At 44.4% G+C, this 24,787-nt stretch overlaps 1 protein-coding gene across 1 annotated transcript in view; it reads right to left on the reverse strand.

Annotated features, from left to right (window-relative positions):
- The window catches only part of LOC132817707 (obscurin-like), a 306,454-nt gene that overhangs the window by 125,509 nt on the left and 156,158 nt on the right, over positions 1-24,787 (reverse strand). Inside the window, exons 26-29 of the mRNA XM_060828232.1 lie at positions 20,865-21,134; positions 17,562-17,831; positions 10,660-10,935; positions 7,716-7,769 (exon numbers count right to left, since the gene is read on the reverse strand). Of these exons, the coding sequence (XP_060684215.1) occupies positions 7,716-7,769; positions 10,660-10,935; positions 17,562-17,831; positions 20,865-21,134 (870 nt within the window). The remainder of the gene's footprint in view (positions 1-7,715; positions 7,770-10,659; positions 10,936-17,561; positions 17,832-20,864; positions 21,135-24,787) is intronic.

Genomic DNA, 24,787 nt, shown 5'->3' on the forward strand with positions numbered 1-24,787 from the left:
AAGGATTTTAATTTACACATGGACTGGAAAATACACATGGGTAAAAGTAAATGGGAAGTTCATGGAACGTTTTTAGGTAGTTTTTAATCAAACAGCAGGCTTTAGAGCTGAATAGAGGGCAGGTACACTTGACCTGGTATTGGGCAATGAGACAATGCAGCCCATAATGAAAGCACCCCAGATAGAATTGATCAGAATTTGATTGAATTTCACATGTTATTTTGAGGGAGAGAGGAGTCAGTCCAAGACTAGCATTTTAAATTTAAATAAGGACAATTATTAACATATGGAAGCAGACTTGGCTAAAGTGAACAAGCAAATTAAATTACAGGATAAATTAATAGAGATACAGCAGCAGACATTTATGGGGATATTTCAAAATATGCAGAACTGATACATTCCATTGAGAAAGCAAATTTCCAAGGGGAGGAACCACAAACTTTGTGGACCAAAACTGTTAGAAGCATTATCAAACTTAAAGAATAGCATGTAATTGAGCAAAGATGGAGGTCAGTCAGAAGACTACAATCACTAAAAAATTAATAGGGAGGAAAAATTTATAATACAAGTTAAAGATTAAGATTTTATTTTATTCTTTGATGAGATGTGGGTAGCATTATTCGTTAATCTCTAATTAACCAGAGGAAAGTTACATATCAACCACATTGCTGTGGGACTGAGGTCACATGAAGGCCAGACTGCCAACAATGGCAGGCTGCTTAGCTAGACTAGTAATCCAGAAAGGTAAAAACAATGAGTGCAGATGCTGAAAACCAGATTCTGGATCAGTGGTGCTGGAAGACAGAGCAGTTCAGGCAGCATCCAATGAGCAGCAAAATCGACGTTTCGGGCAAAAGCCCTTTATCAGGAATAAAGGCAGTGAGCCTGATGCGTGGAGAGATAAGGTAGGGGAGGGTGGGGGTGGGGAGAGAGTAGCAAAGAGTACAATGGGCGAGTGGGGGAGGGAATGAACGCGATAGGTCAGAGAGGAGAGGGTGGAGTGGATAGGTGGAAAAGGAGCTAGGCAGGTCGGACAAGTCCGGACAAGTCACGGGGACAGTGCTGAGCTGGAAGTTTGAAACTAGGGTGAGGTGGTGGAAGGGGAAATGAGGAAGCTGTTGTAGTCCACATTGATGCCCTGGGGTTGAAGTGTTCCAAGGCGGAAGATGAGGCGTACTTCCTCCAGGCGTCTGGTGGTGAGGGAGCGGCGGTGAAGGAGGCCCAGGTCCTCCATGTCCTCGGCAGAGTGGGAGGGGGAGTTGAAATGTTGGGCCATGGGGTGGTGTGGTTGATTGGTGCGGGTGTCTTGGAGATGTTCCCTAAAGCACTCTGCTGGGAGGCGCCCAGTCTCCCCAATTTAGAGGAGACCGCATCGGGCCCTATAACGCTCTGCTAGGAGGCGCCCAGTCTCCCCAATGTAGAGGAGACCTGCCATCACAGGAACTGTAAAACCTGTGCCCACACCTCCTCCCTCACCTCTATCCAAGGCCCTAAAGGAGCCTTCTACATCCATCAAAGTTTTACCTGCACATCCACTAATATCATTTATTGTATCCGTTGCTCCCGATGCGGTCTCCTCTACATTGTAAAGACTGGGCGCCTCTTAGCAGAGCGCTTTAGGGAACATCTCCGAGACACCGGCACCAATCAACCACACTGCCCCGTGGCCCAACATTTCAACTCCCCCTCTCACTCTGCCGAGGACATGGAGGTCCTGGGCCTCCTTCACCGGCGCTCCCTCACCACCAGACGCCTGGAAGAAGAACGTCTCATCTTCCGCCTTGGAACACGTCAACCCCAGGGCATCAATGTGGACTTCAACAGTTTCCTCATTTCCCCTCCCCCCACCTCACCCTAGTTTCAAACTTCCAGCTCAGCACTGTCCCCGTGACTTGTCTGGACTTGTCCGACCTGCCTAGCTCCTTTTCCACCTATCCACTCCACCCTCTCCTCCCTGACCTATCACCTTCATCTCCTCCCCCACTCACCCATTGTACTCTATGCTACTCTCTCCCCACCCCCACCATCCCCTAGCTTATCTCTCCACGCTTCAGGCTCACTGCCTTTATTCCTGATGAAGGGCTTTTGCCCGAAACATCGATTTTGCTGCACAATGGATGCTGCCTGAACTGCTGTGCTCTTCCAGCACCACTGATCCAGAATCCAGAAACCCAACCTAATGCTCCGGGGACAAGGGTTCAATTCCCACCATTATCAGAATAAAAAGTTCAACTACTAATGACCATTTAACCATTTGTAAAAACCTGTCATGGGACATGGGCTTTGCTGGTTTGCCAGTATTTATTGCCCAACCCAAACTGCCCTGAAGAATGCTCAGTGGGGGACGGGAACCTGAGGTATAGTTCCAGTGCACAGGAGGATGAGAGCAGGGAGGGCAGGGACAGGATTTCATGGTCACAGGAATGTGCTGGCAGACAGCAAACTGGTTTGAAGTGTGTCTACTTCAACATCAAAAGTATTTAAAATAAGGTAGGTGAGCTTGCAGCATGGATAGATACCTGGGACTTCGATGTTGTGGCCATTTTGGAGACATGGATACAGCAGGGCGAGGAATAGATGTTGCAGGTTCCAGGGTTTAGATCTTGCATTAAGAACAGGCAATGCGGTAAAAGAGGGGGAGGTGTGGCCTTGTTAGTCAAAGACAGAATAACGAGAGAACTTTTGATGAGGTCACGTCTACTGAGGTAGTAAGGGCTGAGGTTAGAAACAGGAGAGGAGAGGTCATACTGCAGGTAGTTTTTTGTAAACTTCTGCAGAGTTCCAGGCAGGTGGAGGAAAGGATTGGCAAAATGACTCTGCGTAGGAGTGAAAGGAACAGGATGGTCATTATGGGGGACTTTAACTTCCCCAACATTGACTGGAAATGCTTTCACTCTAGTAAGTTGGATGGATCAGTTTTTGTCCAAAGTGTGCAGGAGGGTTTTCTGATACAGTATGTCGAAGGACCAACAAGAGGGAAAGCCACACTTGATCTGGTGCTTGGTAATGAACCAGGCCAGATGTTTGATTTAGTGGTAGGCGAGCACTTTGGACAGAGTGACCATAATTCAGTTACGTTTAGTTTAGCGATGGAAAGGAATAGGTATGTGCCACAGGGCAAGAATTATCGATGGGGCAAGGGCAATTATAATGCGATTAGGCAAGACTTAGGATGCAGAGAATGGGGTAGCAAAATGCAGGGGATGGGGACAATTAAAATGTGGAGCTGGTTTAAGGAACAGATATTGCATGTCCTTGATAGGTATATCCCTGTCAGACAGGGAAGAAGTGATAAAGTAAGGGAAGCATGATTTACTACAGAAATTGCATCTTGTTAAACGGACGAAGGAGGCTCATGTGACGATGACACGAGATAGTTCAGATGAGGCGATGGAGAGTTACAGATTAGCTCAGAAGGATTTAAAGAGAGAGTTGAGAAGAGTAAAGAGAGGACATGAACAATCTTTAGCAGGTAGAATAAAGGAGAACCCTAAAGCTTTCTACAGGTATGTGAGGAATAAAAGGATGACTAAGGTAGGAATAGGGCCAGTCAAAACAGAAGTGGGAAGTTGTGTGTGGACCCTGTGGAGATCGGAGAGGAGCTAAACAATTATTTCTCATCCATTTTCACTTAGGAAAAGGAGAATATTGTAGAGAACAATGAGATATGAGATATTAGTCTAGAAAGGATCAAGGTTAATAAGGGAGAGGTGTTATCAATTCTAGAAAGAGTGAAAGTTGACAAGTCCCCTGGCCAGATGGGTTTTATTCGAAGATTCTTGGGGAAGTTAGGGAGGAGATAGTGGAGCCTTTGGCTTTGATCTTTAAGTTGCCATTGTCTACTGGTTTAGTACCAGAGGACTGGAGGATTGCAAATGTTGTGCCCTTGTTCAAGAAGGATAGTAGGGATGACCCAGGTAATTATAGACCAGTGAGCCTTACTTCTGTTGTAGGAAAAGTTTTGGAAAGGATTATAAGAGATAGGATTTATAATCATCTAGCAAGTAACAATTTGATTCCAGATAGTCAACATGATTTTGTCAAGGGTAGGTCATATCTTACAAACCTCACTGAGTTTTTTGAGAAGGTACCAAACATGTGGATGAGTGTAGGGCAGTTGACATGCTATACATGGACTTTAATAAAGCCTTTGATAAGGTTCCACATGGTAGGCTATTGGAAAGAATGCAGAGGCATGGGATTGAGGGTGATTTAGCAGTTTGGATTAGAAACTGGCTTTCTAAAAGAAGGCAGCGAGTGGTGGTTGATGGAAAATATTCAGCCTGGAGTCTGGTTACTTGTGGTTGCCACAAGGATCTGTTTTGGGACCAGTGCTATTTGTCATTTTTTTAAATGACTTAGACACAGGTGTAGGTGGATGGGTTAGTAAGTTTGCAGATGACACTGAAGTCAGTGGAGTAGTGGACAATGTAGAAGAATGTTGCACGTTGCAGGGGGACTCGGATAATCTGCAGAATTGGGCTGAGAGGTGGCAAAAGGAGTTCAATGCAGATAAATGTGAGGTGATTCACTTTAGGAAGAATAACAGGAAGGCAGAGTACTGGGTCAATGGAAATAATCTTGGTAGTGTAGATGTGCAGAGGAATCTTGGAGTCAGTGTACATAGATCCCTGAAAGTTGCCACCCAGGTTGATAATGCTGTTAAGTAGGCATGCGGTGTGTTAGGTTTTACTGGTAGAAGGATTGAGTTACAGAGTCGTAATGTCATGCTGCAATTGTACAAAAGGCTAATGCGGCCGCACTTGGAATATTGTGTACAGTTCTGGTCACCCCATTACAGGAAGGATGTGGAAGCATTGGAAAAGATGCAGAGGAGATTTACCAGGATGTTTCCTGGTCTGGAGGGAAGCTATTACGATGAAAGGCTGAAAGACTTGGGTCTGTTCTCATTGGAAAGAAGGCTAAGAGGAGATTTGATAGAGACATACATGATGATCAGAGAATTAGATAGGGTAGACAATGAAAGTCTTTTTCCTAGGATGATGATGTCAGCTTGTACGAGGGGGCATAACTACAAATTGAGGGGTGATAGAATTAAGACAGATGTCAGAGGCAGGTTCTTTACTCAGAGAGTGGTAAGGGCGTGGAATGCCCTACTTGCCAATGTAATTAACTCAGCCACATGAGAGAGATTTAAACAATCCTTGGATAAGCACACGGATGATGATGGGATGATATAGAGGGATGAGCTTAGATCAGCTCATAGGTCAGCGCAACATCGAGGGCTGAAGGACCTGTTCTGCGCTGTACTGATCTATGTTTTATTTTCTAATGTGATAGTGAACTGCCATCTTGAACTGCTGCAGTCCGTTTGCTATAGGTTGACCCACAGTGTTCCTTGGGAGGGAATGCCAGGATTTTGACCCAGCAAGACTGAAGGACGAGCGATATATTTGTCAATCGTCGTAAATACCCATTGGATTCACTGATGCCCTTCACAGAAAGAAATCTGCCATCTGTGAGGTTCATGAGTCTTTGAAGCTCCTTGCCACAGTGAGCTGCGATGGCAGAGACCTTGTGCATATTTCGACTTGAGATGGATAGATTCTTGAACAGTTGAGCAATCGAGGGTTATCGGAAAGGACAGGTAAGTGGATGTCAGGTCAGCTATCATCCTACTGAATGGCAGGACAGGCTCAACGGTCCGAATGGCCTACTCCTGTTCCTATTTCTTATGGTCTTACATTTTAAGGAAATCTCTCATTCTTGAAGGTCATGAATATATGGAATGTTTTTCCTAAAAAGATGGTGAAAGCAGAGTTCTTAAATAATTTAAGGCAGAGGTAGATAGATTCTAGATAAGCAAGGGGGTGAAAGGTTATCAGGATAGGTGGGAAGAGGTTTGAAATTGTAATTAGAATACCCATAACCTTGTTAAATGACAGCGAATGCTTGATAGGCTTAGTGGCCAACTCATAGTCCTCATTTGTATATTCACATCTCCAGGAATTTAGAAGAGTAAGAGGTGACTTGATTGAAACATTTGGGATCCTGAGGGGTATTGGAATGGATGTGAAGAGGATGTTTCCCCTCATCAGAGAATCTGAAACTTGGGGTCACTGTTCAACAATATGTAATTGACAATTTAAGACAAAACAGAAGACATGTTTTTTTTCTCTTACAGAGGGTCACGACTTTGTAAATGGCATTAGAAGTAGAGTTTTCAAATGTTATTTAGGTGGGGTCAATAAATTCTTGATAATAAAAGGGATGTGATGTCACATGTGATGTCAATAAAAGGGTTTGTTGAGAATGGGGAGTAATCAGATCAGCCACAATCTCATTGTGTGTAGGAGCAGAATCAAGGGGCCAAATTTCCTAATTTACATGCTTTTAAGGTAGCAGACCATCAAACAGCAGGTGGCAATAGTTAGTGGGGAAGGGGGTGGAGGTGGGTGGATAGATATTACCTTCAGACCCAATTTGCCCAAGAAATATCAATGTCAGGCAGAGGCCTCATTATGCTGCATTTGGGGGGCAGTGCAGAAGAGACAGATATACCAAAAGACAAAATATTCTGCAAAATGTGAACTGCACTCTCAATCCAATGGTAGGTGCCTTTTCACTATGGTGGGGGATTTCAAGACAAGAAAGATTTAGAAATGACCCCATAAGGGGCAACATTTTTAGGTACAGTGTCGCTTGTGTGGAGTGAACTTCCAGACGAAGTAGTGAATGTGGGTACATTTAGAATGTTTAAAAGACATTCTATATATGTATTTGAATAATAAAGGTTTGGAGGGATATAAACCAAACACAGGCAGGTGGGACTACTTTAGTTTTGGATTATGGCAGGCATGGATTGATTGGACTGGCTTGTGGATGTTGGGAAGGAGGTAGAATCGGGCGGTGCGGGGTTCCCGGACTACAAGGTTGGAAGCTGTGGGTGGGAGATCTCCTGAGATGATGAGATTGTGTATGGTCTGGAAGATGATGGTTTGGTGATGGGGGGGGTGAGGTCATGGTCGAGGGGGCAGTAGGAGGAGGTGTCTTCGAGTTGGCATCTGGCTTCAGTGGTGTAAAGGTCAGTGCACCAAACTATCACTGCACCCACTATATCCGCTGGTTTGATGGTGAGTTTGGAGATTGGAGCAGAGGGAATGGAGGGCTGCGTGTTGTGAGGGTGAAAGGTTGGAGTGGGGGAGGGCGTTGGACAGGTTGAGGCGATTAATGTCTCGGCAGCAGTTGGAAATGAAGTGATCGAGGGCAGGTAATATGCCAGCACAGGGTGTCCAGGTGGATGGAGTTTGTTGGAGGCAATGTAAAGGGGTTCTCGGAAGGTGGATGGGAGTCCCGACTGAAAATGTAAGCTCAGAGGCGGAGGCGGCGGAACAAGTGCTTGACGTCATGATGCATATTAAATTCATTGATGTGTGGACGGAGGGGAATAAAAGTAAGGCTTTTGCTGAGGACTGATCGTTCATCCTCAGTGAGGGAGAGGTCAGAGGGGATGATGAAAACTTGGCAGGGCAGGGAGTTAGGACCTGGGGTAGGTGAGGTGCTGGGAGTGGGGGCGGGGCCTGTAACTGGATTGGTCATGGTGGTAAGGGGAATGGGGGTGGAGTCATGAACAGGAGTGATGTTCCCCTGCAATATAATAGCACATATAAAATGGAATCCTGGCATTTATTGCAAAGGGCTGGATTATAAAAGTAGTATTTCTAAAACTACATAAGATTTTGGTGAGACCATACCTGGCATACTTTGTCCAGTTGTGGTCACCCTACTTGAGGATGGATGTGGTGTTCCTGGAGACAGTTCAGAGGAGATTCACCATGTTGATTCCAGGGCTGAAAGGGCTATCAAATGACAGGCAGTTAAATAGCTCGGGCTTGTACTCATTGGAGTTCAGAAGAATGAGAGGGGATCTGATTGAGGTATATAAAATGCTCAAGTGAACAGTGAACAGACGTTTCCCTTTATAGGACAGCCTTGAACAATAAGTCATAGACATGAAGTGGGAGAAGATATGTTCAAAGCTGAGATGAGGAGAAACTACCTCTCTGAGAGGGTTGTGAATGTGTGGAACTCACTGCCCAAGAGTGCAGTGGAGGCAGAATCAATCATCAGATTCGAGAAAAGAATAAGAATGTTTCTGATGAAAGGTGGGAAAAAGGGTGATGCGGAGCAGGAAGGAGACTGAAGTTGAGATGAGGATAAGATCAGCCATGATCATGTTAAATGGAGGAACATAGAGTCATAGAGATGTACAGCATGGAAAGAGACCCCTACTGGCCCACATCCCTCCAAACCCTTCCTATTCATATACCCATTCAAATGTCTTTTAAATGTTGCAATTGTACCAGCCTCCACCACTTCCTCTGGCAGCTCATTCCATACCCGTACCACTCTCTGTGTGAAAAAGTTGCCCCTCAAGTCTCTTTTATATCTTTCCCCTCTCACCCTAAACCTAGGCCCTCTAGTTCTGGACTCCCCCATCCCAGGGAAAAGACTTTATCTATTTATCCTATCCATGCCCCTCATAATTTTGTAAACCTCTATAAGGTCACCCTCAGCCTCCGATGCTCCAGGGAAAACAGTCCTAGTCTGTTCAGCCTCTCCCTATAGCTCAAATTCTCCAACCTGGTAACATCCTTGTAAATCTTTTCTGAACCATTTCCAGTTTCACAACATCTTTCCGATAGGAAGGAGACCAGTATTGTACGCAATATTCCAATGGCCTAACCAATGCCCTATACAGCCGCAACATGACCTCCCAACTTCTGTACTCAACAATGACCAATAAAAGAAAGCATACCAAACGCCTTCTTCACTGTCCTATCTACCTGCGACTCCACTTTCAGAGAGCAATGAACCTGCACTCCAAGGTCTCTTTGATCAGCAACACTCCCTGGGACCTTACCATTAAGTGTTCATCCACATACTGAATCAGAAAATTTTCTTGTACACACTTAACAAATTCTTCTCCATGTAAACCCTTAACACTATGGCAGTCCCAGTCTATGTTTGGAAAGTTAAAATCCCCTACCATAACCACCCTATTATTCTTACAGATAACTGATATCTCCATACATGTTTGTTTTTCAATTTTCCTCTGACTATGAGGAGTTCTATAATACAATTCTAATAAGGTGATCATCCCTTTTTTATTTCTCAGATCCACCCAAATAACTTCTCTGGATGTATTTCCAGGAATATCCTCCCTCAGTACAGCTGTAATGCTATCCCTTATTAAAAATGCCATTCCCCCCCGACTCTCTTGCCGCCCTTTCTCTCCTTCCTGTAGCATTTGCAACCTGGAACATTAAGCTGCCCATCCCTGAGCCATGTTTTTGGAATTGCTATGATATCCCAGTCCTATGTTCCTAACCATGCCCTGAGTTCATCTGCCTTCCCTGTTAGGCCCCTTGCATTGATATAAATGTAGTTAATTTATTTGTCTTACCTTGTCCCTGCCTGCCCTGGCTGTTTGACTCGCTTCTGTTCTCAACAGTGACAGTCTCAGAATTGTTCTCTTTCCTCACTATCTCCCTGGGTCCCACCTACCCACCTTATTAGTTTAAATCCTCCCGAGCAGCTCTAGCAAATCTCCCTGCCAGTATATTAGTCCCCCTTCCAATTTAGTTGCAATCCGTCCTTCTTAGTACTGGTCACTTCTACCCCAAAAGAGATTCCAATGATCCAAAAATGTGAATCCTTCTCCCATACACCAGCTGCTCAGCCATGCATTCAACTGCTCTATCCTCCTATTTCTGCCCTCACTCGCTCGTAGCAGCGGGAGTAATCCAGATATTACTTTTTTTGGGAACCTCCTTTTTAAATTCCTGCTTAACTCTCTGTAATCTCCCTTCAGAATCTCAACCTTTTCCCTTCCTATGTCGTTGATCCCAATGTGGACAATGACCTCTTGCTGGCCCCTCTCCCCCTTGAGAACATTCTGCACTCTCTGAGACATCCTTGATCCTGGGACCAGGGAAGCAACACACCATTCTGTTTTTTCGCTGCTGGCCACAGAAATGTCTGTCTGTACCTTGGACTAGAGAATCCCCTAACATAACTGATCTCTTGGAACCCAACGTACCCCTCGTTGCATTAGAGCCAGTCTCAATGCCAGAAACTTGGCTGTTCGTGCTACGTTCCCCTGAGAATCCGTCACCCCCTATATTTTCCAAAACTTGCTTGAAACAGGCTCGAATGGCTGAATTGCCTACTTCCACTCCTGATTCCTATGTTCCTATGAGAGTAAAGAAATCATGATCGGCGAGGTATCAAAGAGCGATTTAAAAGCAAGGATGGGAATTTTAAATTCAATGTGTTTTCGGATTATGAGTCAATGTCGGTCAATAAGAAAATGTGACCAGGAATTGGCATTTAGATACAGACAGAACAATATTGGATGAACTGAACAATATGAAAGATGGCCAGTGAGAAATCAAGAGGACAACATTGGTATAGTTGCATTTGGAAGAGACAGAGGCACATAGTGTGCTGTCAGTCACAGTCAGGTTAAGGAAGGACCCTAGAGTCAGGCGATATTACACAGACCGAGGTCAGTGTCTTTGTGATGGAAAGGAAAAGGAATTGGAAACTGAGCTCAGGGTCAAGCAGCACCCAGACTTTGAGAATGGTCAGGATCAAGCTCTGACAGTGGAGGGCACTGAGCCCAAGCTTTATTACCTTCCACACACACTTTGAATACAATGCTGTCACTCTGGACATCACAGAGGTATTCTCCAGTGTCTGTTGTATCAGCATCCAGAACCCGTAGCGACTGGAACATTCCCTCCTTTCTGATGGAGATCCTCTTGTTTTCCACCACCTTCTCCCCGTCCTTGTACCATTTGGCAACACCATCCGACCGAGACAGCTCGCATTGAAGTGTAAAGTCCTCAGAGGTCAGATATTTGTGCTCTGCCGGACCCTTACTCCGTCTGATTATCTTAAGCGGCAGTTCTGCAGATAGAACCAGGGAGGCTCAATTTAATGGGCATCTCAACAATACCAACAACCTGCTTCTATTTAGCATCTTCAGCTTTGTACAGCTGCCCCAAGATGAATAATCAAACACTAACTGATGCCAGGACCCACATGACAATATGAGAACAGACCATAAAGTCATGGGAAATTGGAAAAGGTGTAGGCCACTTGGCCCTTCAAATACACTCTGCAGTGAGGTCGCCTCTTAATCTTCTGAATGCCAACAATGCTCATTAGACAATCTCCCTGTACCCGAATCATCCGGATGAACCTTCTCTGAATTGCTTCCAATGATATAATATCTTTTTTTAAATAAGTGAACAAAACTACTCAGAGAACTCCAGATGTGGTCTCACCAGCACCTCATACAGTTCCAGTAAGACTTCTCTATTCTTATACTCCAACACCTTTGAAATAAGGGCCAACAAACCATTAGCCTTGTTAAATTAACTGCTGTACCAGCATGCTAGTTTTCTGAACTTTTTCTCCATTTAAATAATATTCTGTATTTTTATTCTTCCTTCCATAAATAATAACTTCACATTTTCCCACATTATACTCCAATTGCAAACTCTTTGTCCACTCACATAACCTCTTAATATCTCTTTGTAAACTATATGGATCCCTCTTGCAACTTGCTTTTCCACCTATTTTGTGTTATCTGCTACAACACATTCACAACCTTCCTCCAAGTCATTGAAATATTTTGTAAATAGATGTAGTCTGCACAGAAACCTTGGAGCGAGGTAGGGCTGGAGGGGAGGTAAAAAGATTTGAAGCAGTATGGCTTGGGGAGAATTGTAAAAAAGGATGAGAATTTTCAACTCAATGTGTTGTCAGACTGAATCAATATATGTCAATAAGAAAAGTGGATGAACAGTGAGCAGGACTTGATATAAGGATTGAGACTAGAAAATTTGTTTTTAATTCATGGCAGTGAGAGCATTCCACCCCACCTCTGTTACCTTCCACACGCACTCTGAATAAAACGCTGTCACTCTGGACATCACGGAGGTATTCTCCCAAGTCTGTCGTCTGAGCATTCTGCACCCGTAGTGACCTGAATATTCCCTCCCACCAAATGGAGATTCTCTCCTTTTTCACCACCCCATCTTTGTACCATTTGGCAATACCATCCAGCTGAAACAACTCACATTGGAGTTCTCTGCTGGACCCTCAGTCTGTCTGATTATCTTATCTTAACAGATGGAAGCAGGAAGGCGACAGTTTAATGTTGAATCAACAACAAAAGCATGCATTTATTTAGCACTTTTACCTTTGTAGAACTGTCCAATGGTGTTTTAATCAACAAATTATTGACGTCAAGCACTTGTATGACATTAAGACAGCCAATTAAAACAACTGCCAATCAATTCCATTGAGGTTTACAACAAAAAAAAAGGCCATTTAGCCCATCTGGACAGTGATGGTAATCATTCACTACAAGAAGCTTGTTCTAACCTTTTTCCTCTCAGCCTTCCTTCACTGCTTTTGCTCCTTTATTACCACACTAAGTTTTCTGTTAAATGCATCTTCATTCTTCATTATGTTCATTCACCATGAGAATAAGTTCCACATTCTAACCACTCTCTCGAGGAAGAAGTTTTTCCTGTACTTTCATTTGGATTTAGTCATGCTCAATTAAATGCTGATCAAAGAGGAGTTTTGAGGAGTGTCTGAAAGCAGCAGAGGCAAGTGGATTCGCACAAACACAGAAGAGGAGTTCCAGGGCTCTCTGGCGCAGGATACCAGAGACACAGGCTGGTGAAGCAGTGGAAATTGGGGGAATGTCCAAAAATCAAGAATTGAGGGATTGCAGAGATCTCAGTGGGTTGTGGGTCCAGAGGACATCTCAGAGACGAGGGGGTTTGAGGGTGACAAATTGGAGAATTTGGAAATTGCAGTGATCTGCAAGCACTGGGTTTCACCTAGGCGGCACAGCGGTTAGCAGCACTGCTGTCTCACAATGCCAGGGACTTGGGTTTGATTTCAGTTTTGAGTGATTGTCTGTGTATACTTTGCATGTTTTCCTATGCTTATGTGGGCTTCCACTGGGTGCTCCGGATTCTTCCCACAGTCCAAAGATGTGCATTTTAGGTGTTAAATTGTCCGTAATGTCCAGGGATGTGCAGGCTAGATGGATTAACCATGGCTAATTCGGGGTTACGGGAACTTGGTGGGATGTTCTTTGGAGAATTCCTAAGACTCAATAGCACGAATTGCCTCTTTCTGCACAGTTGGGATTACAAAAAGGAGCAAAGATGAGGACAACTTCAGGTTTCCAGAGAATGGAAGGCGGACAGCTGTAGAGGCATTGGAATTGTCAGGGAAAAAGGGTTTATTGGCAATGGTGAGGATTTTCAGTGGCACATCAGTCATGGTGGCACAGAGCGAGCGATGTTACTGCCATAGGATGAACTGGACTTGACGCAATAGTTTGAGCTACACAGGAACATAGAATATAGACCATTATAGCATAGTGCTGGCCTATTGGCCCTCAATGTGTGCAAACCTGTGGAACCAATCTGAAGCCTATCTATCCTACACTATTCTATTTTCATCCAAATGTTTATCCAATGACCCTGTAAATGCCTTTAAAGTTTGTGAGTCTACTACTGTTGCAGGCAGCATGTTCTACGTCCCAACTAATGGATGTAGGTTTGCTCGCTGATCTGGAAGGTTAATATTCAGATGTTTCATCACCATACTCGGTAACATTATCAGTGAGTAACCTGATGAAGCACTGTTGGCATGGCCCGCTTTCTATTAATGTGTTTAGGTGTCCTTGGGTTAGTAATGTCATTTCCTGTTCTTTTTCACAGGGGGTGATAAGTGGGATCCAAGTCAATGTGTTTGTTGACAGAGTTCTGGTTGGAATGTCATGCTTCTAGGAATTCTCGCACGTGTCTGTGTTTGGCTTGACTGAGGATGGATGTGTTATCCTAATTAAAGTGGTGTCCTTCCTCATCTGTATGTAAGAACACTGGTGAGAGTGGGTCATGTCTTCCTGTGGCTAGTTGATATTTATGTATCCAGGTGGCTAGTATTTGTCCAATGTAGTGTTTGTTACAGTTCTTGCCAGGTATTTTCTTCCTAGGACAAGGCAAACAGAGACACACCCAAGAATTCCTAAAAGCATGTTATTCCAACCGGAACTCTATCAACAAACACACTGATTTGGATCCCATTTACCACCCCTGAGAAAAAAAGCAGGAAATGATATCACCGTGTGAAATGACATCACCAACCCAAGGAAACCTAAACACAAATAGAAACCAGGCCATGCCACCAGTGCTTCATCCAGAGGCTCATGATGATGTTACCTAGCATGGTGACGAAACGCCTGAAAACGAACCTTCCAGAGAACAAACCTACATCCAGAACCTCAACCTGAGCTTCAAATCTTCTCAGAACTCACTTGACCTTATTGCTCTCTGAGTAAAGAAACTACCTCTGACATCTGTCTCATATCTATCACCTCTCAATTTAAAGCTATGTCAAGGCTCTCACTGACCAACCTATTTAACCCTCTGATTATCTTATATGTCTCAATTAAGTCACCTCTCAACCTTCTTCTCTCCAACAAATCCAACCTTTCCGTATAAGACCTTCTCTCCATACCAGGAAACATCCTAGTTAATCTCTTCTGAACCTTTTCCAAAGCTGCCACATCCTTCCTACAATGCGGTGACCAGAATTGTATGCAATACTTCAATTGCAGCCACACCAGAGTTTAATACAGCTACAGCATGACCTCCTGGCTCCAGAAATCAATGCCTCTACCAATAAATGCTAACACACCGTATGCCTTAATAACCCTATCAACCTGGGTGGCAACTTTCAGGGATCTATGTGCACGGACACCAAGATCTCTCTGCTCTTCCACATTACCAAGAATTGTACCAATAGCCCAGTACTCTTTATTCCTGTTGCTCCTTCCAAAGTTAATCACCTCACACTTTTCTACATTAAGCTCCACTTGTCACCTTTCAGCCCAGCTCTGCAGCTTATCTACGTCCCTCTGTAACCTGCAGAGGCCTCGCCAAATTACCCCTTGAATTGAATTTTTTTTTCCATCATTCCAGAGTGCAGCAAAGAGTTAGCCACATTGTTAAGAGTCTGGAGTCACATGTAGACAGCAGATTTCCTTTCCTGAAGGACATTAGAAAACCATCAGTTCACTAATCAACAGGTGATAGCTGTCACTATGGATTTTTTAGTCCAGTTTTTAAATTTCACCATCTGGCATTGTAGGAATTGAACCCACAGTCCCAGAAGATTTGGGGCTCTGACTTACCAGACCAGTGATATTGCCGCCTTACCACTGCCTCCCACTAAATTAACCAGTCTCTTTCTATCTCAGCACAGAGGCAGAAAATGCTGCATTAATGGCAGGAATCAAGCTGCAACGGATGGAGCTTTAGCTCAGGACAGGAAATGGGACAAGGTTGGTGAGGACAACTGGGGCTGCGTAGTCATTACAAGGGCCATCAACAAGAGGTGGTTAAAAAAAGGTTTGCGAGTAGACCTTTGTGGGTTTATCCAGCAGATCAAGAAGGATAAGGAAAGGGTAAAGATCTCCAACATTCACTAAGCGCTGAGAAATATCAGACATCAAGTTGGATAGGTAACAGATTGAATTGGGGAACAGTGCAGTGATGTGAAACTGGAGGAGATGGTGAGTAATTGGCATATCCACCGCTGATCTTGCTGACATTGACAAGGCCAGACAACATCCAGTTCTTTATCATAGCAGCCTCAGGCTGATTACACAGTACTGAGGAGGTTCTACACTTTGGGAGGTGCCGTCCTTCACATAAGACATTAAACAGACACCCCATCAACCATCTCGAGGTAGGCAGGTGTGGGAATTGGAGATCTGAAATGTTGTAAGGCCACTACTTATAAGAACAGCAGGAGATTTAATGCTGGTGTCCTGAGGTTAACATTTATCAAACAGGGAACGTAAGAAAGAAATATTATCTACTCATTATCATGTCGTTGTACGTGTTATCTTAGAGTCACAGTCATACAGCACAGAAACAGACCTTTCAGTGCAATGAGTCGATGCTGAAAATAATTCCCAACTAAACTAGCCCCACTTGCCCATTCCCTCCAAACCATTTCCATCCACGTATCTACCCAAATGGATTTGAAACATTGTAATTATACCTGCATCCACCACTTCCTCAATAATTTCCTTCCACACGTGAACCACCCTCTCTCCTCTCACCTTCAAAATGTGTCCCCTAGTCTTGAAATCCCATCCTGGGAAAACACAGCTCCCATTAACTCTATCTATACCCCTCATTATTTTATAAACTATTAGACTGCCTCTCAACCTCCTATGCACCAGTGAAAAAAGTCTCAGCCTATCCAGCCTCTCTGTATAGCTCAAACCTTCCATACCCGGCAATATCCTGGTAAACTTCTTCTGAACCCTCTACAGCTTGATAATATCCTTCCTATAAATGGGTGACCAGAAATGGACACAGTATAGTAGAACCCCAGTATCCGCTGATTTGGTTTCTGCGGTTTCAGTTATCCATGGTTTACCACAGCCCGAAAATATTAAATGGAAAATTCCAGAAATAAATTATTCATTTTTTTCTTTGCTCCATCATCCCTTGAGGGTTATGCTAAAACATCAGAATTTCATTTATTCGAGAGAGAGCATGAGTATAATAATGTACAATGTATTTTATTATTATTTTATGTTGGTAATGTCTTATTGTGCATAATTTATCAATTAAAGTTTATCATCGGTATGGATGCAAACAAAAAATGACTTGTATATAGGGTTCGCTACTATCCATGGTTTCAGACCATGGATAGTGGTGGTAGGTCTTGGAACGTATCACCCACGGATACAGGGGGACTACTGTATTCCAGAATATTCCTGACCAATGTCTTGTACAACCTCAACATGACTTCCCAATTCCTATACTCAAAGAACTGAGGAATGGAGGCAAGTGTGCCAAGCGCCTTTTTAACTACCCTGTATATATGTGCTGCAAATGTCAAAGAATCATGTGTCTGCATCCCTAGGTCCCTCTGTTCTACAACACTATCCAAGGCCCTACCATTAATTGGCCCTAACCTTGTTTGTTGTACCAAAATTCAATACCTCACATTTATCCAGATTGAATTCCATCTGGCATTTTTCAGTCCATTTATTCAGTTGATCAAGATCCCTTGTAATCTTAGAAAACCTTTTTCACTGTCTACCACGCCATGAAACCATGCCTTCTATATTGTCATCCAAATCACTTATATAAAAGACAAACAAAACTTGCTGTGCTCTTATTGGCTGCTATGTTTCTTGCAATAAAACTGCACTTCAACAATATTTAATTGGCTGTAAATTGTTTTCAGACATCCATAAGCAGTGGATGGTGTTATACTAATGCAAAGACTTTTTCTTTGTAACCAGTCACTGCAGCTTGGTCTTTTGCCAGTCCAAGGGAAACACAATCCCTGTTGAGCTAGACAAACTGCACAAGTCAGCTGAAGAACTGGTGGAAGCTAAAATGATTCACACTGACAATCCACATGGCGAGGTGGGAGAAAAACAATTGTGCACCAATTGGCATGAGACTCACCGGACACAGTCACTTCAAACTTGACCAAGTCATCAACTGCATCGCACAGGTATGTCCCTCGATCGCCCATTATAACTGGGTGGATGGTCAGTCTCCTGTGTCCTCCATCCACCTCCATCATGGCCCTCTCACTCTGCTCCACCTCAATCCCATCCTTGTACCATCTCACCTCCGCCTTGGGCCGTGAGAGCTCACACGAGAGGACAACCTTGCCCCCAGTCAGTACGCTCAACATTGGAGGGGAATTGTTGACGATTCTTACAGGAGGCTCTGGTTCGACAGGAAAAGTAAGAGAGTGAGAAAAAGAAAGAAGTTGAAGGATTTCAGGGAAGAAGATAAGTTTAATTTAGCATTAAGTTCAGCATAATATCGTAGGCCAAAGGGCCACTTCCTGTGCTGTATTGTTCAAAATGAAACACACGAGGCTCTAGTTCATAATCAGTGAAATGACAATTTCAATCAATCCGCATAAATTTATTCTGACATACCTCAACTGGGATTAGAACCTGGGTCTTCTAGTTCTGAGGGAGGATTGCCACCACTGCACCATAAGTGCCCGAAGTGAACAAGAAACTTTTGTTAGAAGCAGAAGTTAAACTACAAACTAACTGAAGGTCAGAGCATGCTTGAGGGGGTTAAATGTCCTACTCCTACTCCCTAGCTTTGAGATCGTGTCCTATTATCCTAATTAAAGACTAACTTCCTCTTTCACCATCTCACATCAAGGAAAGAGTGAATTTCTCAATTACAAGGTGGCTTTGCTGCTGTAATAAGGTGTGTGAAAACCCATAACTGAGATCCTGATGGTATTTCTCTGTCTCTCCGGTTATAAATCTGAATGACAGCAGAGGGAATGATGCCAATGGTGCGAGTATGGTTTGATTTAGGACTCACCGGTCACGGTCACTTCAAACTTAGCCCTGTTGTCAACTACGATCCCCCACTGTAACCTGGCGATGGTCAGCCTCTTGCATCCTTCATCCACTTCCATTGTGGACCTCTTGCTCAGCTTCAGTCCCACCCTGTCCTTCCACCATCTCACTTTAGCCTCTGGCGGTGACAGCTCACACGACAGGACAAACACCACCCCCCCTCCCCCTCCCCTCCCCCCCGGGTCAGAGCACTTAAAACCAGAGAGGAGGTGTTGACGATTCCTACCGGAAGCTTAGGATTCAATATAAATAGGACAAGAGAAAGAGACATACAGACAAAGAGTGTGGCAGTGAGAGAGAGAGAAACTGGAGGATTTGAGGGAGGAAGATATAAATGGAGAGAGTGAAATAAAGAGGAAAGAAGAGAAAAAGTGACAGAATGAGAATGAGGGAAAGGAAGGGAAAAATTAGAGAAATTGTGAGGAAGAGACAAGAAAGAAGAAAGCATAAACAGTGAGAGTGCATTGGAATTTTGCACAGAGAGGGGAAGAGCAGAAAGAGGTTTCTTGTGAAGAATTCCTGTCTAATGTGCTCTCTTTAGTTTGTGTTACGTTAATACTGATCCTGGCATTATACTCAAGGTGAGATACTGATATGGTGCTCAAAACAAGAATGCTGTTGTTCTGACACGGTTTTTTTCAGCTCTTCTTCAATGAAGGCCACTTATATTGTGAAAAGTACATCCACAACAATGGGCAAGTCGCAGAATTCAGAGCTAGCCATTTCAGATGGTGATGAGAAGATTTCCCTCAGCAGGTGATAAGTCTTTGAAATTCTCCATGCCAGAGGAACGTGGAATCTCACTCATTGAGATATATTCAAGACTGGATTAAGAAATTGCTTGGCAATTCGCAATTGTGAGAGGTGTCGAAACTAAGACCTAAAGTAAGCCATCAGTCTTCCAAGGCTGCTCCATCATTCCTTACGATTATGGCTGATTCTCTATCTCAATGCCATTTTCCCGCGTTTATCGCACATCCTTTGATGCCTCAAACGTCTAGAAATGGATGCTACCTGGATTAGATGGTATGAGCTATAAATATAAAGACCAGCTGGAAAAACTAGGATTGTTTACTCTTGAATAGCTGAGGCTGAGGGGAGATCTGATAGAGGTTTATAAGATTATGAGAAACATAGGGCTGACAGTCTGAATCTTCATCCCAGAGTTGAAATGTCTAACACTATACCCTGTGCATTTAATAAAAGATGGTGTACGTTCAAAGGAGATGTGAGGGCAAGTCTTTTACACAGAGAATGGCAAATCCCTGGAACACACTGCAAGGGGTAGTGGGGGAGTTCAGTACAATAGGGCATTTAAGGAATTTTTAGATAAACACATGAATAAGAAATGGATGGATATGGACCTTGGGCAGGAAGAAGGGTTTAATTTAATGTGGCGAAATGTTTAGCACAACATAGAGAACCAAGGGCCAGTTCTTGTGCTGTACTATTTGATGTTCTGTTGTCGTTTCAATGGTAGCAAATCAGAGCCTGGTGTGTTTTGTTTTTAAGAATGAGATAATAGATACATTTACAACGTCAATCAATCTGTTTCGATGTGTTATGACATACCCGAACTGGAATTAGAACCTAGGTCGTCAAGGTCAGAGGTAGGGATGCTGCCACTGAACCACGAGAACCGTATGTGGCCAGGAAGGTTGGCTAGTGGCAAAGGTTCAGCCACGCTCTCACTGAAAGTCAGGGAAGGTTCGAGGGGGTTAAAGGTCCTATTCCTGACCCTTTTCTTTGCGATCTTATCCTGGTATCCCAATTAATGGCTAACTGCCTATTTGCCCAACTCACAACAAACATCCTGCAATAACGTCTGGGGTGTCATTTCTCAATTCCAAGGTGGTTTTCACTCTGCAACAAGGCATGACATCTGGGGGCATTCAAATCCATTCCTCAGTCCCTCAGTTCTCTGCGTTTCCTGTTATAACTCTGAATGACATCAGTGCCCCCAGCCCGATCCAGAGGGAACAACATCAATGGCTCGAGTGTGGCTTGATATAGGACTCACTAGACACATTCACTTCAAATTTGGCTGAGTCGTCAACTGCGTTTCGAGGGGTCAGATGTCCTACTCCTGCCGCTTATCCTTGCGATCTTACCCTCATATCCTAATTAAAGACTAATTACCTGTCTTCCCAAGTCACAACAAACAACAAGCAATGACTGATTTTCTCAATTCCAAGGTGTTTCTCACTCTGCAACAAGGCATGACATCTAGGTGCATGAAATCTCATCCCTCAGTCGCTGAATGGAGTTCTCTGTGTCTCCTGGTGTAAATCTGAATGACAGTAGTGCCTCCCTGTTCCGACCCATAGGAAACAATCGCAATGGTTCAAGTGTGGCTAGACATAGGACTCACCAGAAACATTCACTTCAAACTTGGCCAAGTCGTCAACTGCGTCACACAAGTACGTCCCTCGGTCTCCCAGTGTAACCCGGTGGATGGTCAGCCTTCTGCATCTTCCATCCATTTCTATTGTGCACTTCTCGTTCTGCACCACCTCCAGCCCGTCATGGAACCAGCTCACTTTGGCCTTCGGCCGTGACAGCTCACATGACAGGACAACCTCACCCCCAGTCAGTACATTCAATATCGGGGAGGAACTGTTGACGATTCTTATTGGAGGCTCTGGATCCAACAAAAACAAAGAGACAGAGAGAGAGAGAGAGCAAGAGTATGAGAGTGTGAGTGTGTGAGAGGGAAAAAGAGAGAGAGACAGAGAGAGAGGAAGAGTGTGTGAGTGTGTGTTAGAGAGAGAGAGGAAGAGTGTGAGAGTGTGTGTTAGAGAGAGAGAGAGAGAGAGAGAGAGAGAGAGAGAGAGGAAGAGGATCTGCAGGTGGAAGCCATAAGTGAAGACGGTTAAATAGAGAAGAAGACAAAAGAGAAAAAGTGATAGAATAAGAATGTAGCAAAGAGAAAATTAGAGAGATTGTGAGGAAGAGACAAAGACGGGTGAAACATAGACACATGACACTAAGTTATAGTCCAACAGGTTTATTTCGAAGAATCTGTTGATCTGTGGTCTGGTGTTGTGTGATTCTTAACTTTGTCCACCCCAATCCACCACTGCCACTTCCACATCAAATATAAACAGCGAAAGTATGTTGGAGACTTCGACAGAGAGGAAAAAAAATGGAAGAGTGAAATGTGAAGAATCCCTGTCACAGTGCTCTCCTTGGTTTGTGTTACAGAAATAGTGACACTGTCACTCTGGGCAGGGTGAGATGTTGATATGGTGTTCAGATGTACAAGAATGCTCTTGTTCTGACACACAAAGTTTGTTTCTGCTCTTCTTCCATTAGGTTAGAGACAAAATAACTGCAGATGCTAGAATCCAAAAGAAATAGGCAAGATGCTGGAAGAATACAGCCATCCAGGCATCATCAGGAGGTGAAGTCAACATTTCTAGTCTGACTGTTTTCCAGGAATGGGTGTAGTTGTGGGGGAGCTGCAGATAAAGGAGGTGGCGGGGGCAGGGTGGTGAAGTGGGGATAAGTAAAATCAGGTAGAGGATATGACCAGGTTGGTCAATGTGAGGACTGAATCCAGTCGGTGTAAGGAAGCAGTGGAAGGGGTGAGGAGGGGCTGGGAAGGGAATCAGGGGATAGGAAGGGAGGTTATTTGAAATTGGAGAACTCAATGTTGAATCCTTTGGATTGGAGGCTGCCCAGGCGTGAGATGAGGTTTGTCCCTCTAAATTGTCAAGTGGTTCGTTGTGGCAATTTAGGGGGACAAGGATGATCATGTCAGAAAAGGCGTGGTATGGGGAATTGAAATGGGCGGTGACTGGGAGGTCCAGTTGGCCCCTGCAGGCCCGGCTGCAATGCTTAGTCTGTCAGAAAGGGAGTGCTTAGGGGAATTGAAATGGGTGGTGACTGGGAGGTCCAGTTGTCCTGGTTATAATGCTCGGTCCATCTCCGGCGACGATCTCCAGATGGACGTTTTCTACAAAACTACAGAGTACGATAACTACCTGGACTATATCTCCTCCCACCCAGTATCCTGCAAGAATTCCATCCTATTTCCCCAATTCCTCCGCCTCCGCTGCATCTGCTTGGACAAGGAGACATTTTACTCATGAGTATTCCAGATGTTCACCTATTTTGAACAACGTGCTTTTCCTCCTCTGTCATCCTGACAGCCCTCTGCAGCACCACTTCCATTCCCTGTTCCACTTCTCTAAACTCAACCCCCAACCCAATAAAGGCAGAGTTCCCCCTCCCCCCCCCGTCCTCATCTACCCACCCCAGTCTACGCGTCCAACGCATCATCCTTAAACACTTTCATCAACTCCAACTAGCACCCACCAATAAGAATATCTTCCCCTCCCCACGCCACCATGCCTCTCTGGCTTCCACAAGGACATTCCCTTCGTCAGTCCTTGGTTTGTGCTGGTCTCTGCACTGAATGCCCCCCCAAACCCCCAGCGACCTTCCCCTGCAACCGGAAAAGATGCAAAACCTGTCGGTACACGAACCCCCTCACCTCCATGCGGGGCACCAAATAGCCCTTGCCAGTGAGAAAGAGGTTCACCTGCCTCTCTTCCAACCTAGTTTACTGCATCAGGTGCTCCCAAAGTGGTCTTCCCTACATCAGGGAGATAGGATGTAAAATTAGGGAACGTTTGATCGAGTATCACAGCCGGGCCTGCAGGACTGGACCGGATCTCCCAGTCACCGCCTATTTCGATTTCCCTAACCACTCCCCTTCCAAAATGACCATTCTTGGCCTCCTCCATTTTCACAACGAATTACACCTCAAATTGGAGGAACACACCTCATCTTCCACCTGGGCAGCCTCCAACCCAGAGAACTCAATGTTGAGTTCTCCAATTTCAAATAACCTCCCTTCACATTTTTTCAACTCCCTTCCCAGCCCCTCCCCATCCATTCCACTACTCCCTGCCACCAACCGGATTCATTCCTCCTATTGACCAAACAGATTGTACGCTCTGTCTTCACCTATCCCCACTTCACCACCCTGCCCCTGCCGCCACCACCTCCATTCCACCCCCCCCGCCCCACCTTTCATCTGCAGCTCCTCACCACCAACCCCCCAGTTCTGAAGAATGGTTACACCTGAAACATCGACTTCTCCGCTTCCTGACGCTGCCTGGCTTGCTGTGTGCTTTCACCTCCTGCTGGTTTATTTCTTTTTCTATTCGGATCACTGATATTGTGGAAAATATATCTTCAACAACAGGCTAATTGCAGGATTAAGAACCAGCTATTTTAGACAGTGATCCGAAGACATTTCTTTCCTCAGGGCGTGACAAACGTTTGGAATTCTCCACACCACAGGAATGTGGATCCACACTCATTAAAGTTAATTCAGGACTGGGATTGAGAGATTGTTTGACTCTTCACAATTGAGGGAAACGTCAAACTAAGAGCTGAAGTAAGACATTCAGTGCTTCAAGGCTGCTCTGTCATTCCATACAATTTTAGCTGAGCCTCTCTCAATGTCATGTTCCCGCTTTCACCCCACACTGTTTGATGCCTAGAACATGGAGAAGTGCATGCCACCTGGATTAAGAGGATATGGACAAGCTGGACAAACTAGGGTTGTTTTCTCTTCAGGAGCACAATCTAAAGGCAGATCTGACAGAAGTAAATAAGATTATGAGAGGCATAGATCGGGATGACAGTCATAATACTTTTCCAGGACCTGAAATGTCTAATACTTGAGAGCATGCAATTAATAATAGGGGACAAGTTGAAAGGAGATGTTAGGGGCAAGTGTTTTTTACACATAGTTTTAAATGCTTGGAACTTGTTGGCAAGGATAGTAGTGGGCCAGATATGATAGGGGTGTTTCAATGCTTTCAGATAAGCACATGAATAAGGAAGGAATGAAGGGTATGGACCCATTCAGCACAACATTGTGGGCCAAGGGCAGGTTCCTGTACTGGACCGTTCCATATTCTAAATGTACCTATCTCATTTTTAAAAAAGATACATGCAAGGTTCTGACCCACTATCATTGAAACAGCAATTTTAATCAACCTGCATAGATGCATTGCCAAGTTCGATACCCATGGGGATGGCCACAACAATGGGCTTGGGTTCATGTCACACTACAGGTGACCCCCATTTCACTATACACAGACAGATGGACGGACGGACACACACACACACTCCCGCTCACAGACTTAAACCCCTTTACACTCTCACACATGCATACACCCTCTCATAGACACTCATAATGCCCTCTGCCCCTCCTCCTCCTCCCCCCCCGATACACACTCACACACATACATACATACATATGTTTGTGGGATG

This window comes from Hemiscyllium ocellatum, chromosome 7, assembly GCF_020745735.1.
Source record: "Hemiscyllium ocellatum isolate sHemOce1 chromosome 7, sHemOce1.pat.X.cur, whole genome shotgun sequence".
Classification (NCBI taxonomy): Eukaryota; Metazoa; Chordata; class Chondrichthyes; order Orectolobiformes; family Hemiscylliidae; genus Hemiscyllium; species Hemiscyllium ocellatum.